Genomic DNA, 16,895 nt, shown 5'->3' on the forward strand with positions numbered 1-16,895 from the left:
TAAAAAACTAGGAAAAGCAGCTAAAAACAAAGCAAGCAGAAGGAAGAAAATTAAGAGATGAAATCAACAAAGTTGAAAAACAAAATAAAAACATAAATTAAATCAATTAAATCCAAAGCTGTTTCTTGAAAAGGTCAATAAAATTGGCCATAGCTGGGTAGCTCAGTTGGTTAGTGTGTCATCCCAACACACCAAGTTTGGGGGTTCGACCCCAGTCAGAGCATATGTAAGAAACAACCAATGGAGTGCACAGATAAGTGGAACAACAAATTCATGTTTTTCCTTCTCTCTCTCTCTCTCTTAAAACAATAAATTAAAAAGTTAAAAGATAAGGTCAATAAAATTGATAAGCCTGGTCAGGAAATAAAGGAAATAAATTACTAATACCAAGAATGACAGAGTGACATAGGAAACACTACTATATATCCTATAGACATTAAAAGAATAATAATTAATTTAATATCACATATGAATAACACTAAAAAGATCATGTATAATTCTTATATATGAACAATTTTAAGCTCATACATTCAAATATCTAGATAAAATAGGCAAATGCCTTGAAAGACACAAACTACCAAAGCTCACTTGAGAAGAAACATACACTGAATCTTCCTATATAATATTTATTATTTTACTAACCCTATTACGATGACATTGGTTCACAAAACCATACTGATTTCAAGTGCATAACTCAACAAAGCACCATCTGCCCACCGCATTGTGCACCCTCTGACCCTAGGCGTGGCTCTTTCTGTTCCCATTTTCCCCACCTCTGCCGGCCTGCACATAGCCCCCACCCCCGTTCCCTCTGGGCGTCGCCACACTGTTGACTGTGTCTATGTGTTATGGATACATGTTTTTTGGCTAATCTTCACCTTCTTTCATCCAGTCCCCCCAACTCCCCCCTCCCCTCTGAGAGCTGTCAGTCTGTTCCATGTGTTCATGCCTCTGATTTGAATAGTCTTATATTTTATTAAAAGAAATAGAATTTGTGATTTAAAATATTTCAACAATGAAAACTCCAGGCTCAGTTTGCTTTATTGACAAATTCTATCAAACAGCTAAGGAATAAATAATATCAATTTAATATGAACATTTCCAGAAAATATTAGAGAAGAAAACACTTCCCAACACATTTAATGAAATCAGTATTACCTCAATACCAAAAACTAGACAAAGACATTACAAAAAAACTATAGATCAATATAGCTCAGTAATATTCATGCAAAAATCATCAGTGAAGTATTACCAACTCCAGCAATGTATCAAAATGATAGGATATCATACATAACCAAGTTGGTTTGATCCCAGGAATGTAAGGTTTAGTTCAACATTTAAAAATCAATGGCTTTTTCCAGTCTACCTGAATCATTACCAGCTAGAAGCAGCGGTCATTGGGACTTGGACATGAGCTACAAAGTAAAGAATGGTGACAACAATTCCAGTGCCATGCGGACTTTTCCTGTGGGGAACTTTCCTGGATTCCTGCTCCCTGTGACAGCTCCTAACAGACTGAACTGTGGTTGGGTTGCATTCTTCAGGGATTTGGCATGGTAATGGGGCCAACTTGGACTTGGTGAACATGTTGAGGATACTACTCTTTTATGGATTCTTGCTGTATTGGCCAAGAGTTTACTTAAAGGCTTTTAATCACTGTAAAAAAAAATAGAGGACTGGATGAAGAAGATGGGGCACATATACGCCATGGTATACTATTCAGCTAGGAGAAATGATGACATCGGATAACTTACAGCAGAATGGTGGAGTCTTGGTAGCATTGTGCGGGGTGAAATAAGTGAATTAGAAAAAAACAGGAACTGTAGGATTCCATACATTGGTGGGACATAAAAGCGAGACTAAGAGGCATGGACAGGAGTGTAGTGGTTACGGGGGGGGGGAGGAGGAAAGGAGGGAGAGTGGGAGGGGGAGGGGTACAGAGAGAACTGGATGGAGGGTGGCGGAGGACGATCTCTCTTCGGGTGATGGGTATGCAACAGAACTAAATGACAAGATAACCTGGAAATGTTTCCTTTGAATGTATGTACCCTGATTTATTGATGTCACCCCATTAAAATAAAAATTTATTTATAAAAAAAAAAATCAATCAGAAGCCTGGCCTGTGGTGGCGCAGTGGATAAAGTGCTGATCTGGAACGCTGAGGTCACTGGTTTGAAATCCTGGGCTTGCCAGGTCAAGGCACGTATGGGAGTTGATGCTTCCTGCTCCTCCCCCTTTCTCTCTCTCTCTCTCTCTCCCCCCTTTCTAAAATGAACAAAGTCTTCTAAAAAATCAATCAATATAATTCACTATATCAACAGACTAAGAAAAATCATACAATAAATAAAAGAAAATTTATATGATTATCTCAATAAAGTATTTGACAAAATTCAACATCAATTCATTATTTTCAAAAACACCTCTTAGCAATTAAGAGAACTCTCTCAATCTAATAAAGGGTCTCTGTATTAGTTGTATTTGCTGCATCACAAATAACCCAAAACAAAAATATCAAACATTTGTTATCTCACTATTTCTGGAGTTCAGGAATACAGATACGACTTAGCTAGGTGCTGCTGAATGAAGGCATATCACAGGATTGAACTGATGTTTGTCACCTGGGGCTGTTTCATTTGAAGGTACATATGAATGGTGGTGTGGGGCAGGGGGTGATCTACTTCTAAACTCACTCACATGGTTGCTGGCAGGATTCATGTCCTCACAGGATAGTGGACGAGGGCCTGAGTTCCTCTTGGCTCTTGGCTTCCTCAGCTCCTTGCCATTCGGCAGCTCACACCATGGCATCTGTATTCCCTCAAAGCAAGTAAATGAGAGTGCAAGCGAGCACCTAAGGTGGAAATCACAGTCTCTTTGTAAACCTCGGAAGAGATATTACATTACTTTTGACATATTCCGTTCCTCAGAAGCAAGTCACTAGGTCAAGCCTATACTGAAGGGAAGGGGAGCACACAAGGGCATGAATACCAAGAACCAGGGGTCATTAAGGGCCATCTTAAAGGCTGTCTGTCCACCACAGCATCAGCAAAGAAATCTAGCTAGCTCCATACCTAGCAGTGCAAGACTGAATGCTTTCCTCCTAAGAGCAGTAAAAAGGATATCTTCTCTCACCACTCCCATTTGAGTTCACACTGGAGGACCTATCACGGGCAATAAAGTAAGGAAAAGAAATAAAAGGCACACCAGTTAGAAAGAGCTAAAACTGTCCCTATTTGCAGATGACATGGTTTTCTACATAGAAAATCTCAAGGAATTTACAGAAACTTCCTAGAATTTTTTGTTTTTACTTCCTAGAATTTATAAGTGAGAAAACATCTAGGTGACAAATAAGCATATGAAAAACGGTTGAATGTTAGTCATGAGGGAAATGCAAATTAAAGCCACAAGAGACCATTGCCTACATATTAAAATGGTTGAAATAAAAAGACCTGGCACATCAAGTGCTGACAAAGATACAGAGTAATTAGAACATTGCTGGCAAGAATATGAAATGTAGTCACTTTGGGAAACATTTTGGCAGTTACTTCAATAACATACAGTTATCATATGACCCAGCAGTACTCCTAAGTATTATTTTCCCAAGAGAAATGAAAACATATGTTCACATAAAGACCATGCATGGATGTTTATAGTGGCTTGGCTTACACTCACCCAAACAGGAAACAAGTCAGATGTTCTTCAACTGGGAATGGACAAACAAATGGTGGTATATCCATGTAATGGAATACTATTCAGGAGTAAAAAGGAATACACTACTACTGATAAATGCAACAAAATGGCTGAATCTCAAATGATTTATGTCAAGTGAAAGAAGCTTAGCTCAGAAGGCTACATAATGTAGAATTCCAATGACACAACATTCTGGAAAAGGCAAAACTATAGAGACAGAAAACATCAGTGGTTGCCTTTTGCAGACAATTTCTGGGAGGTTCACAATCTCTGGTCCACCCTTGGACCCCATCTATGTACTTCTCCATTGTCAAGGCAGCCACCAGTCCCTCTCCTCCCAGCTCCAGCTCTCACCCAACCTCTAGCCTGATTTACATTTAGTGGCATTCCTGTTTCAGACAGTATGTTGAGTTCTCTCTTCAGGTATTACTTCCAGGGCAAACACCCTGGGCAGATGAAATGGGATAGACAAGTACTGAGGCAGTCTGCCCAGGGGCAAATTACCTTATTTCATGATTTCCCCAGGTCTATTAACTTCCCCAGGTCTATTAACTTCAAACCTAAGCAAGTAGGAGCCAGTTGGGAGAAGGATGTGAATAAGGGACCTAAAACAAAGCTCCGTAAGTAGGCCTCCACCTCTCGCATCAGAAGGCCGGGTTGTAATGAAAGTCACTGGTCAAGGAGCACCCTCACCCTCCAAGTTAATGAAGTGCCAACTTGAACCAATTTCAATCATACCTTTCTCTTCTTCTTTGCCTTATCCTCCCTCCCTCCCTTCCTTCCATTCCCTGACTGGATGCTACCGGCCACTGATCAGGGCGGATCCAGAGCCTCCCTTAAGGCGTTTACAGTCCGGCAGAGAATAAGGGGGTGTAAGGTGGGGTGTGGGGGGCAGACTCCTGGCGCAGGCGTCTTCCCGGCAGACTCTGCTCCCGCTGCGTTCTCCCGCCCGGCGGGAGTTGGCGAGCTCGCAGCCCTCCTCTCCCGGCCGAGGGACGTAAGTGCAGGGCCCCAGGCCCGCTGCGGGAACAGCTCCTCCAAGGGCCGAGGACCACCCCCAGGGCCCTTCCCTGCGGCCAGACCGCGGCCGGGTGCAGCGGGGCAGCCAGCGCGGCGGCCGGCCCAGGCCAGCCCGGGGCGGGGACCGGGTCCCTTAGAGATCGCGGCCCGGCAGGCGAGAGCGGAGCCGGGCAGGAGTCTGCGGGGTGGGCGCCAGGCCGGGCCGGCAGCCGCGGCGCCGCGAGTCCCGGGTCGGGAAGGAGGCGCCGGCCGGACCCGGCGGGCCTGGCTGCCACGTGGCGCCCCTCGAGGCTGCGCCGCGCGGGCCGGGGACGGGCGGGAGGCCCGGGCTGCGCTGGCGGCCTCTGCGTACCGAGCTCCGGGCCTGCGCCTCGGAGCCGGGCAGCGGAGGCGCGGGCGCCGGGCGGGCGTCTCTTCGGGCCGGGTCTCCGCCCCGCCCGGCCTCGCCGCCGCCGCCGTCCCCGCCCCCGCCCCCGCGGGGAGCCTGGCGGTGTCTTCTTGCCGCAGGGAAATCAGACCCGAAATTAGAACCGGGGAAGCCCTTAGCCTTCCTCGACCTCCAGCCAGCTCATGTGTCTTAGATCGGATGAACTATAACATTAAAAAGACAGATTATCTTACAAATCGGTTCATTTTTGAATGATTGGTTACATTTTAACTTGCAGGGTATATATAACAAGACGGTTAAAAGTGGGTTAACTAACTCGAAGCTGTCATTTGGTCAGGTTGCTATTGCTGAGGGGCGAGGCTTTAAAGCTATGGGTCAAGTCCTGATTCTTGAACAGGTGCTGTCTTCTGTGCTAGGTCCTTGACAGAGACCCATCGTTGAGTGGGGCTCCAGTGCATTCTGTTGTGCCAATATTTTATAAGCGACATTTTCAAATGATGTGAAGATCCATTTTAAGAAGATTTATTTCTCTGTGATGGAGAAGTATGAAAAAATTGGGAAAATTGGAGAAGGATCCTATGGAGTTGTTTTCAAATGCAGAAACAGGGACACGGGTCAGATTGTGGCCATCAAGAGGTTTCTGGAATCAGAAGATGACCCCGTCATAAAGAAAATCGCCCTTCGAGAAATCCGCATGCTCAAGGTAATGGAATCTTATCAAGTGAGTTTTCTGGGACTAAAAAATTGGAGTCATGTTATGTTAAATAAATGCCTTGAGATGTGATTGCATCTCTTTCCTTCATGGACTTTCGTCCTGCGACACAACTGGGAGACATCTGTGCACAAATCACCATTTATATGATGGACTAAACAGCAGAGGTGGCATTCACTTTCGGTGATGCTGTGGGATACTTTATTTTCCTTCCCAATAGTTTCTCTTCCTTGTCGCCTGTATAGATCTGGTTCTTCGAGAGCCATCAACTTTGATAGCACAAGAACTTAGCACAATTAGGGTTTGTTAGCATAGCATTCATGGTTTTTAAACGCTAAGGCTGTCTTCTGTTAATGTTCTCAGTCCATTAAGAAAACGAATAATTCACTTGTTTTCGATTTGTTAGGAAGCTGACATTTACACTTCACATTTATCTACCACTGAGCATCATAATGTCTTGAGAAGGATTCTTCTCAAGTGAAATGATCACTTTAAAAATGTTTATTAACCCTAGGAGACCATGATATCAAGGTGCGCGGGGGTGGGGGTGGAGAGGTATTGTTTATTACATGTTAAAACTGTTTTTTTTTTTCCCTCTAATGGAAAGAGGTTTCTTTTCTGAATATCTGTGAAGATGAAACCCAGACCTCAAGGTAGATGGTGATGTGTCGTGAATGGAGTGGGGGTTAATTTGGTTTCAAACAGTTAGGGCCTGTGTTTGAAATGTTGACTAACTTCATGACCAGGAAAGAGTAGTCTTGTGGGAGATGAGCAGAACATGCAGGATTTTCTTTTATCCCCGCCTCTCTGTTTTCTCCAGGCCTCTTTAAACGTCTTCTTTTCCCCATGAATTGAGTATGTGGGGTTCTCTCTGATTAAGGACCCTGAATGGGAAGCAGCAGCAGGCTTTCAATAAATTAAAGTGTGTGGACAATAGGAACACTTTCTCTTTCTGGGGTTAGGATATCATCTACTCTGAGAAAACACTTCCATCCTCTCTCTCTCTCTCTCTCTCTCTCTCTCTCTCTCTCTCACACACACACACACACACACACACACACACACACACGTCCTGAAGGGCTCCCCTAGGGAGGGGTGAGACCAGCGGTGCTGGCTCATCCATGCCACTGCCTGGGCCTGGGCCCGCTGCCCTTCCCCACCCTCTGCACAGGGAGGGGTTCTCACCCTTGAACCTTTCTCCTAGGCTGGGGGTGCCATGTTTCACTGCCTCAGGCTTTCAAAGAGGAGAAGGGGATCATTGTATTTCCAAGAGTTCCTTTACTCCAAAGGAAAGGAAAATTCTTTCTAGTGGAGAGATCCTTTTTTTCTGATTCTGAACGTCACCTGTGAAGGCTTCTCTGAAAATTCTCACTACTCTTCAGCAATGTTATGTTTACAGGTGTAGCTCCCATTATTAATTGAGTTCCTGCAGGGTGGAGACCTTGCTTCTGTATCTGTATCAACTACTTGGCATGTAGTAGGCCTCCAATAAATGTTGTTGCTGAATTTTTTTTAAAAAGGTTAAAAAAATAAACTCTTAGGAAGGGTAGGTGTTCCCAGTAAATTAGGAGGTCAGGTGTGTTCTCTCGAATAACTGAATATTGATTTTGCTCTAAAGGATAGAGTTGTGTGCACAGAAGCCTGATTTTAAAGCAGGCAGCACCCTACTCTCCAAAATCAAGTGCACAGATGGGTGCCCTTGATCTGTACGAGGTGATGGGACCAGACTTCCGTAGAGGCTATCCATTTAAGCCCTAACTTTTCAGAATTCTGTGATATTCCTAACGCATAATGTTAAGATGTGTTAATATGTTAATAAATGAATCAATGGTATGTTAAATCAAGTCATGTCTTTCCATTTATTTTCCCAGTACATACTATTGTGCCTAAACAGAGTGTACACAAAGTTGTATAGTCTGTCTTTCAGATGCTTAGCTTGTGGAAGGGAAGTAATTTCCCCTCAGCTCTCACTCAGGATAGACTGAGTTCCTAATGGGCAGGGCCTGTGTCATTCACCTCATGTCCTCACGCCTGGCAAGAACCCTCAAAATGTTTGTTGAATACTGAAAGTAAAGTGTTGGGAGGCACATTTGAGGTAGGAGATGTTTAGGGAGGCATGGGATGAAAGACAAAGCATTCAGGCGGATAGTCTATCCTAGGAAAAGGTGCATAAGTGGACAGTGGTATATTGAGGGAGCAAAGTAATAACTCCAGCGTCTTGGCCAATATGCCTGCTGGGTGCGACCGGGCCAGGTGGAGAAGGGAGAGAAAGATAGCCAGGGTCTAATAGGAGAGGTGTGAGCATTTTTCTGGGATACAGGTCTGGCCCTGCGGTGTGATGGATAGCACATAGCTGTACCTTGGTCCCAGGTCGCCCCTGGGGTTTGGAGCCCGACTCCAGGGCACATGTGTAGCCCTCAAGAACAGGAAATTGGTGAGATGTAGGCAAGTGTTTTAAGGTTTTATCTGAACTGGAATTGGAGGCAGAGCTTCAGTGCCCACGGGAAGGAAGAATACCAGGCTATGAGCAAAACACAGTTCCTTGGGCCTGGGGGAGGGTTGCAGTGAGGTGATTTAGTGAGTTTAAGCTCCTGTGGTTTTCCTTGAACATCCCTCACAGAGCTGGGGCTTTCAGTGACCCCTGCTAAGGTCATGAATGAGGAGCCTTAGCCAAAGCAGGTGAGGACAGGCAGGTGCTGATCACCTGAATGCTTCCTTCATGGTAAGGAAAGCTAGAAAAGTAGGTCAAGACTAGTTGTAGAAGACTCTGAATGCCAGGCTTTCTCCTAAAATAACAGAAGCGAGGCTACATTTTCTTTTTAGAAAGTTCTCGTTTGTAGATAATTTGGATTTCATAGACCAATAATATTTCAAAAAAGTTTTTTTTTTTTTTAAAACCAGATTAGGATAGGGTTGTCAGGCTTTTAAAAAACCAACTACCAACTACTTTCATCATGGCTTCATAAAAGAAAGGACATTTTAATATTTTTTTAAAAACTGGGAGAGACACAATTTAAGAAAAAAGCAGTCTTTCCAAGAGAGAAGTTGGCAACTATAAATAGCATTTATGTGCATTCATTTCTGTGGTGTGTGTGAGTGTATGTGTATCATTGTGAGTGTGGGTGTATCATTGCCCTTGTTTTTCTCATTTCACTCTCCATTGATGAAAATGGGGCCATCATTCGTTTTGTGAAACCCAAATCTCATAAAACCAAGCACTATGTCCAGGAGCAGAGAGATTCTCCGGATCAGATCCTGTCCTGCTGAGTAGGACCTATATCTGATACAACAAAATACTAATAGTACAAAAGAACTAATGATCACCTAGATCAATTCTCAGAGAAGTTCATGTGTATCAGTTTTTAAAACTGTTTAACAATTTAAAGGAACTCCTCATAGCTACTATTGGACTCTTAAAAATAGTTGTGTCCTCTTAAGCAGATACGATTGTAGGAGTGAATTATCCAGCAGTTGATTGTGTAATATTTAAGGCAGCACATCTACAAGGCTTCCAATTCATGGTGTGAAAGCACAGATGAAAATGTAGCTATCCATTGGTAAATGCTTTTGAGGATGATAATTATTATCAAGAAAGCCTATTTTGCTAATATTTTTAGAAAAGGTATTTTCTGAAAATTGGAAATACTTTTCAAATAGCATTATTTTGTGCCATTTGGAAAAAATGGGTGACACATTTGTACAAGAAAAACAGTATTTGGACTAATAAACTGCTTTTTAAACTAAATATAATTCACTCTTCACCAAGAGCTCCTACTGTAGTCAACCCTTCCATATTTTATCCAGGCACTGTTTGTGGCCCCTTTTCTCATAGGGAAGGAGAAAGACTGAGGGTAAACAAATAATTATATGTCAAGTGGAAAAAAATAAAACAAGAAGCCCTGGCCGGTTGGCTCAGTGGTAGAGTGTTGGCCTGGCGTGCAGGAGTCCCAGGTTCGATTCCCGGCCAGGGCACACAGGAGAAGCGCCCATTTGCTTCTCCACCCCTCCCCCTCTCCTTCCTCTCTGTCTCTCTCTTCCCCTCCCGCAGCCGAGGCTCCCCTGGAGCAAAGTTGGCCCGGGCACTGAGGATGGCTCTGTGGCCTCTGCCTCAGGCGCTAGAATGGCTCTGATTGTGGCAGAGCGACACCCCAAGATGGGCAGAACATTGCCCCCTGGTGGGCATGCCAGGTGGATCCCGGTCGGGCACATGAGGGAGTCCGTCTGACTGCCTCCCCGTTTCCAACTTCAGAAAAATACACACACAAAAAAAATAATAAAAATAAAAATTTAAAAATAAATAAATAAAACAAGATAAGAGGGAAAGAATAATAGAGGGGCTCGTGTTTTATTTAGGGTGATTAGGAAAAGCCTTCCTGAAGAACGACACTTGAAGAAAGACCGGAAGGAAGTGTGAAGGAGTGACTCACGTAGCTATCCAGGGCATGAGCACTCCAGGGAGAGGGAATGAGTACAGAGGCCCCACGGCAGGAGCAAGTGACAAGTTCTGTGCATGTTTTGGCATGTTCTAGGAGGAGCAAATAGATTAGTATATCTGGAGCAGAATAAGAAAGGGTGAGGGTCATAGGAGATGAAGGCAGGGAGGTAAAAGGGTCAGACTTGAGGGCTTTGGGGGCCATGGTAGGAACTGTGGGTTTTACTCTGAATGAGATGGGTGCTGAGTGTTTTGAGTAGAGGGATGCCTTGTGTCTCATATCCTAGGAGGATTCCTCTAGCTGCGGATTGTTCCAGCCCCATGGTCAAGAAGATCGTTTAGAATACTACTGCAGTGATCCAAGTGTGAGATGGTGGGGTCAGAGTGGTGGTGGCGGTCAGATTCTAGATTTATTCTGAGAGAAAAGGATATAGGAGTCTTATATTTAGATAAGGAACCAAGAATGACTCCAGGGTTCTTGACCTGAGTAACTGGAAAAACAAGGAGATAGAGAGATTGAGGTACAAATATGGGGGAAAGGAAATTAAGAGTTCTGTTTTGGATATGTTAAGTTTGGGATGTGAGTCCAAGGAGTCTGTAAAGTGGGCAATTAAATATACAACTCTGGCATTAAGGGGAAAGTCCATGTTGAAGATATTAAATTTGGAGACATCAACATAGCAATGGTATTTAAAGCCATGAGATTAGGTCACCATAGGGAATGGAGACATGAATATCAAAGACTGAACGCTGGAGCTCCAGCTTCTGGAGGTCAGGAAGATGGGGAGGAACCAGCAAGGGAGGCAAGAAGGGGTGCTTGGCGAGGTAGAAAACTCCAAAGAGCAATGTTCTTAAAAACTCAGTGAAGAAGGCTGACCAGGTGGTGATACAGCAGATAGAGCCTTAACCTGGGAAACTAAGGACCCAGGTTCAAAACCCTGAGGTCGCCGGCTTGAGCACAAGCTCACCAGCTTGAGCACGGGGTTGCCAGCATGAGCTTAGGCTCATAGACATGACCCCATGGTCGCTGGCTTGAGCCCAGTGGTTGCTGGCTTGAATCCCAAGGTTGCTGGCTTGAGCCCAAGGTTGCTGGCTTGAGCGTGGGTTCATCCGGTTTGAGCACAGGCTCACCAGCTTGAGCACGGGCTCACTGGCTTGAGTGTGGGCCCATAGACATGACCCCATGGTCACTGGCTTGAGCCCAGTGGTCGCTGGCTTGAGCCCAAGTTCGCTGGCTGAGCAAGTAGTCACTGGCTCGGCTAAAACCCCCCAGTCAAGGCACAAATGAGAAGGAATCAGTGGACAGCTGAAGGGCCACAACTACAAGTTGATGCTGCTTTTATCTCTCTCCCTTCCTCTCGTGTTCTCTGTCTTCCCCTCTCTTCTTCTCTCTATGAAAAAAAAAGGGAAATGGTCATGGTGTCACAGGTCATTATTAGTATAGACTTAGAATTAGGCATTGGCTTTAAAAATATGAGGTCATCTGAGATATTGACAAGAGCTGTTTGGGCGGATTGTAGGAATGAAAGCTTCGTCAAAGATGGTTCAAGAGAGAATGAGAGGTGTGATGTGGAGACAGTGATATAGGCAACTCTTGAGGAATTTTATTATAAAAGTAAACTGAGAAATAGGAGGGAAGTAGGCATTTGGAAAGATATGAGGCCAAGAGAGTTGTTTTGCTGGGTTTTTTGTTTTTTGGTGTTTTTTTTTTGTATTTTTCCAAAGTGAGAAGCAGGGGGAGGCAGGCAGACAGACTCCCGCATGCACCTGACAGGGATCCATCCAGCATGCCCACCAGGGGGCGATGCTCAGCCCTTCCGGGGCATCACTGTACTGCAATCGGAGTGATTCTAGAGCCTGAGGCGGAGGCCATGGAGCCATCCTCAGCTCCTGGGCCAACTTTGCTCCAATGGAGCCTCGGCTGTGGGAGGGGAAGAGAGAGACAGAGAGGAAGGAGAGGGGGAGGGGTGGAGAAGCAGATGGGCGCTTCTCTCCTGTGTGCCCTGGCCAGGAATCGAACCTGGACTTCCACAAGTTGGGCCGACACTTTACCGTTGAGCCAATCAGCCAGGGCCTGCTGTTGTTTTTAATATGGGAGAAATAAGTATATCTGTATGCTGATGGTATTAATCCAGTAAAGAGAAAAGATGGTGTTGGAGGGAGAAAATTTCTGGGGCCATGATGTTGGGTTACTAACCTGGACCATGACTAAAAAACGTAGCTATAATAGCATAATAGACCAATTCATGGACCAGCTGGGAGATCAGGCTACCTTTTATTTTTATTTGGCTTGTTGCTGTGTGCTTTAAAGACACTATCCTTAATCTTTATGTAACAAGGATCCACAGCTGTCTTCAAACTATGGGTGTATAACTTCTTCCACCAGCATGTACATCTGCTTTGCATATGATCCATGAAAACTGCAAAAAATAATTCAACCCTTTTTCATAACTGAGATTCAAGCAAATAAAGATATTTTGTTTGGGAGGTGGAGCACCTGACAGGACCCAGATTTAGAGGGAGACAGAGTTCCTGAACGATCACCTTAAATCAAGAAGTATGGCATGAGCCCTGGCCGGTTGGCTCAGCGGTAGAGCGTCGGCCTGGCATGCGGGGGACCCGGGTTCAATTCCCGGCCAGGGCACATAGGAGAAGCGCCCATTTGCTTCTCCACCCCCCTCTTCCTCTCTGTCTCTCTCTTCCTCTTCCGCAGCCAAGGCTCCATTGGAGCAAAGATGGCCCGGGTGCTGGGGATGGCTCCTTGGCCTCTGCCCCAGGCGCTAGAGTGGCTCTGGTCGTGGCAGAGCGACGCCCCGGAGGGGCAGAGCATCGCCCCCTGGTGGGCAGAGCGTCGCCCCTGGTGGGCGTGCCGGGTGGATCCCAGTCGGGCGCATGCGGGAGTCTGTCTGACTGTCTCTCCCCATTTCCAGCTTCAGAAAAATCAAAAAAAAAAAAAAAAAAAAAAGAAGTATGGCATGAAAGGCAGTCATCACAAACCATGTGATGGGAAGTGGCACTGTTTCTGCATGAAGCAGGCGACTGTCCGTGAACCCAGATCAGTCCCCTGGGGAATAACTGTGTGCCCACAGGGAAGAGCTGTGTGTTTCAAAACAAACACAAACCTACCAACCTAGAATAATTGTACTACTAAGGTCCCAAGCCTCTATGATGCTGAACCTTTTCTCTGTGGAATGAAAATGGTAGAACCACTGGAAGAGGAAGCAGAGAATTCCAACCAGCAGTGGTGGAAAGAGTAGATGCCCCTAGTGGAGTTGAGGTGAAGGATAGGACAGTGCCACTGGGAGGTGCCTGGGCAGACCTTCAGCAGCATGGGAGATGGGACGGGGCCTCCAAGCCGATCAGACCAACATCAATTAAGGGCTGAAGGCAGCAGCTAGGACATTGTCTGTGACAACCCACCCTCCGGAAGAGAAGAAAAATGAGAAACAGCATGAAGAAGAATCATATTGCCATTTGGTCACTCAGTAGACTTGAGCAAAGTGTCATGTAACCTTCCCTAGAATGTACAGATTGCATTTACACAACCGAAGAGGGTATTGTCATCCCATTTTCCGAATGGACTTCGGGTGGTTAATAATTTGCCACGGTCTCCTGGTTAGTAAGCTGGAATGCAGATATAGTTCTGCCTGTCCCCAAGTGCATGCCCAGCTGCTCCCACATGTCAGAACCATCATGCTGTACCACACACCCCACTCGGAAGTCTCCCAGGGACTGGTCCTCAGGGCTCACCCTGTCCTTGCTTCATGAGGGGCTGAGCTGTGGCTCTCATAGCTGCCATGGATGCCTGGGTTGCAGATTCTTACTGAAATAGCGGTTCCTTTCAACTCTCATTCCACAAGCACGTAGATCGTTTTAGAAGGCAAAAGCTAGGGTTTGCCACTAACAAAAATAAAAATAACCATGGGAAGAAATGTCCATTTAAAACTTGACTATAAACAATACAATAAAGCACACATGCTCTTCATGAGAAGAGTATCACTTAAGATATGCAGATGACACTCTCTTATTGGCAGAAAGTAGCAATGATTTGAAACGACGTCTGATGAAAGTTAAGAAAGTGCCAAAGCAGGACTGCATTTGAATATTAAGATACAAAGATTATGATAGAAAATTCAAGACTTTGCCTGACCAGGCAGTGGCACAGTGGATAGAGCATCGAACTGGGATGTGGAGGGCCCAGGTTCGAGACCCCGAGGTCGCCAGCTTGAGCGCGGGCTCATCTGGTTTGAGCAAAGCTCACCAGCTTGGACCGAGGGTCTCTGGATTAACCAGGGGGTTACTTGGTCTGCCGAAGGCCCGCCGTCAAGGCACATATGAGAAAGCAATCAATGAACAACTAAGGTGTTGCAACAAAAAACTAAAGATTGATGCTTCTCATCTCTCTCCTTTCCTGTCTGTCTGTCCCTTATCTGTCCCTCTCTCTGACTCTCTCTTTGTCTATGTAAAAAAAAAAAAAAGAAAATTTCTAGACTTTGAAATTGTTAAAGATTTTGCTTACCTTGGTCCAGTCATCAATTCAAAAGGAGACTGCAGCCAAGAAATCAGGAGAAGGCTGAGACTCGACAGGGCAGCAATGAAAGAATTAGGAAAGGTCACCAGGAGCAAATATGTGTCATTAGAGACCAAGGCTAAGCTCATCCATCCCCTTGTGTTCCCAGTTACTATGTACAGTGAAAGTTGAATGGTGAAAAAGGCTGATAGAAAAGAAAAAAGACTCATTTGAAATATGGTGTTGGAGAAGAGTCTGCAGATACCCTGGACCTCCAGAAGGGCAGTGGGTCCTGGAGGAAGTTAAGCCTAACACATCGCCGGAGGCAAACATGACAAAACTGAAGCTGTTCTACTTGGGGCACTTCCGAGAAGGCAGGGTTCTTTGGAAGGGTCAGTAACGCTGGGAAAAATAGCAGGTGCAGGAAGAGGAAGACCAGATACGAGATGGATTGACTTCATAAAAGAAACCGTAGACATGAGTCTCCAGCTGAGCCGGGCTGTGAAGGGCATGTGGCCATTACTCACAGGGTCACTAGGACTTAGAGCAGACTCTGTGACACATAACACACATCGCCCCCAGAGGATGAAAATTGGTTCTTGAGAGCAGGGGGCAAAAAAAGTCTAACTTGTGTTCTCTAAAGAATACAGATATACGAACAGTATGCATGCAATATATCTGTGGTATTAAAATTTCATCAGCCACTGGTTGGGAAAATATGTTTAAAAAGGCTCCTTTGGGGGACAAACATGGAAAAAGGTCCATCAGGTATAGGAAGGTGAGAATGTTGAGTGTGTACTTTGTAGCCATGAACAGTAATGACCCCCTTTTTCCTACTGTCTCCTCCTTTCACTAACCTTCATGGGAGACTGTGGGCTGTGTGACCGTGCAGGGACAGGAGCCATAGGAATTGCAGTTTCTGATCTGGCTCAAAGCTGTTGGGTGACCTTGGGTAAACTCCAGTGCCTCCTGGCACCTGGCCCACATTGTCGCCATGATTGATGTCACTGTTTGGCATTGCCTCGCTGACTTTTTGCTGAGGGGAGCAGAGTGCTCTTGGGCCAAACACGTACTAGCGGTCAAGCCACCTTAAGGCTGCAAGGACAGGGAGGTGGAGGATCAGAAAGAGCAGCAGATTGGAGCAGGGCCCTGTGGGAAAGCAGGATGAAGGTACCTCAACAAATTAAAAATAGAACTGCCTCATGACCCAGCAGTTCCACTTCTGGGAATGTATCTGAAACACTAATTTGAAAGAATGTATGCACCCCTGTGTTCACTGCAGTATTATTTATAATAGCCAAGATCTGGAAGCAGCCCATGTGCCCCTCAGTAGATGAGTGGCTAAAATAACTGTGGTACATTTACACAATGGAATACTACTGAGCCTTAAAAAAGAAGGAAATCTTACCTTTTGTGACAACATGGCTGAACCTGGACAGCATTATGCTAAGTGAAATAAGCCAGTCAGCCCTGGCCGGTTTGCTCAGTGGTAGAGCATCAGCCTGGCGTGCAGGAGTCCCAGGTTCGATTCCCAGCCAGGGCACACAGGAGAAGTACCCATCTGCTTCTCCACCCCTCTCCCTCTCTTTCCTCTCTGTCTCTCTCTTCCCCTCCTGCAGCCAAGGCTCCATTAGAGCAAAGTTGGCCCGGGCGCTGAGGATGGCTCTGTGGCCTCTGCCTCAGGCGCTATAATGGCTCTGATTGCAACAGAGCAACGCCCCAGATGCGCAGAGCATCGCCCCCTGGTGGGCATGCCGGGTGGATCCCAGTTGGGCACATGCGGGAGTCTGACTGCCTCCCCGTTTCCAACTTCAGAAAAATACAATAAATAAATAAATAAATAAATAAACAAATAAATAAATAAATAGAAATAAGTCAATCAGAGGAGGTACCGTATGATTTTATTTATATGTGGAAACTAATGAACAAAATAAACTAACAAGAAAAATAGAAACAGACTCAGATACAACAGAGAATAGACTGACAGCTGTAAGCGGGAGAGGGAGGCTTGGTGAAAAAGGTGAAGGGATTAAGGAAAAAAACCTCACAGACAAGGACAACAGTATGGCGATTACCAGAGGGAAAGGGGGGGGAGAAGGAAGAAGAGGGTGTGGGGGGGAAATGGCGATGAAGGGAGACCTGGCCT

The 16,895-nt window shown here is 45.4% G+C and overlaps 1 protein-coding gene across 4 annotated transcripts in view; it reads left to right on the plus strand.

Annotated features, from left to right (window-relative positions):
• Positions 1-4,177: 4,177 nt before the first annotated feature.
• The window catches only part of CDKL1 (cyclin dependent kinase like 1), a 63,891-nt gene continuing 51,173 nt past the window's right edge, over positions 4,178-16,895 (plus strand). The window contains exons 1-2 of one of the 4 annotated variants that reach the window (XM_066272122.1): positions 4,178-4,307; positions 5,512-5,798. In XM_066272122.1, coding sequence (XP_066128219.1) covers positions 5,631-5,798 — 168 coding nt within the window. In that variant the 5' untranslated portion in view covers positions 4,178-4,307; positions 5,512-5,630. Of the gene's footprint in view, positions 4,308-4,425; positions 4,685-5,511; positions 5,799-16,895 lie in introns of those variants that run through there. The other 3 variants (XM_066272123.1, XM_066272121.1, XM_066272124.1) reach the window with 3 other exon arrangements.

Source organism: Saccopteryx bilineata, chromosome 4, assembly GCF_036850765.1.
Source record: "Saccopteryx bilineata isolate mSacBil1 chromosome 4, mSacBil1_pri_phased_curated, whole genome shotgun sequence".
Classification (NCBI taxonomy): Eukaryota; Metazoa; Chordata; class Mammalia; order Chiroptera; family Emballonuridae; genus Saccopteryx; species Saccopteryx bilineata.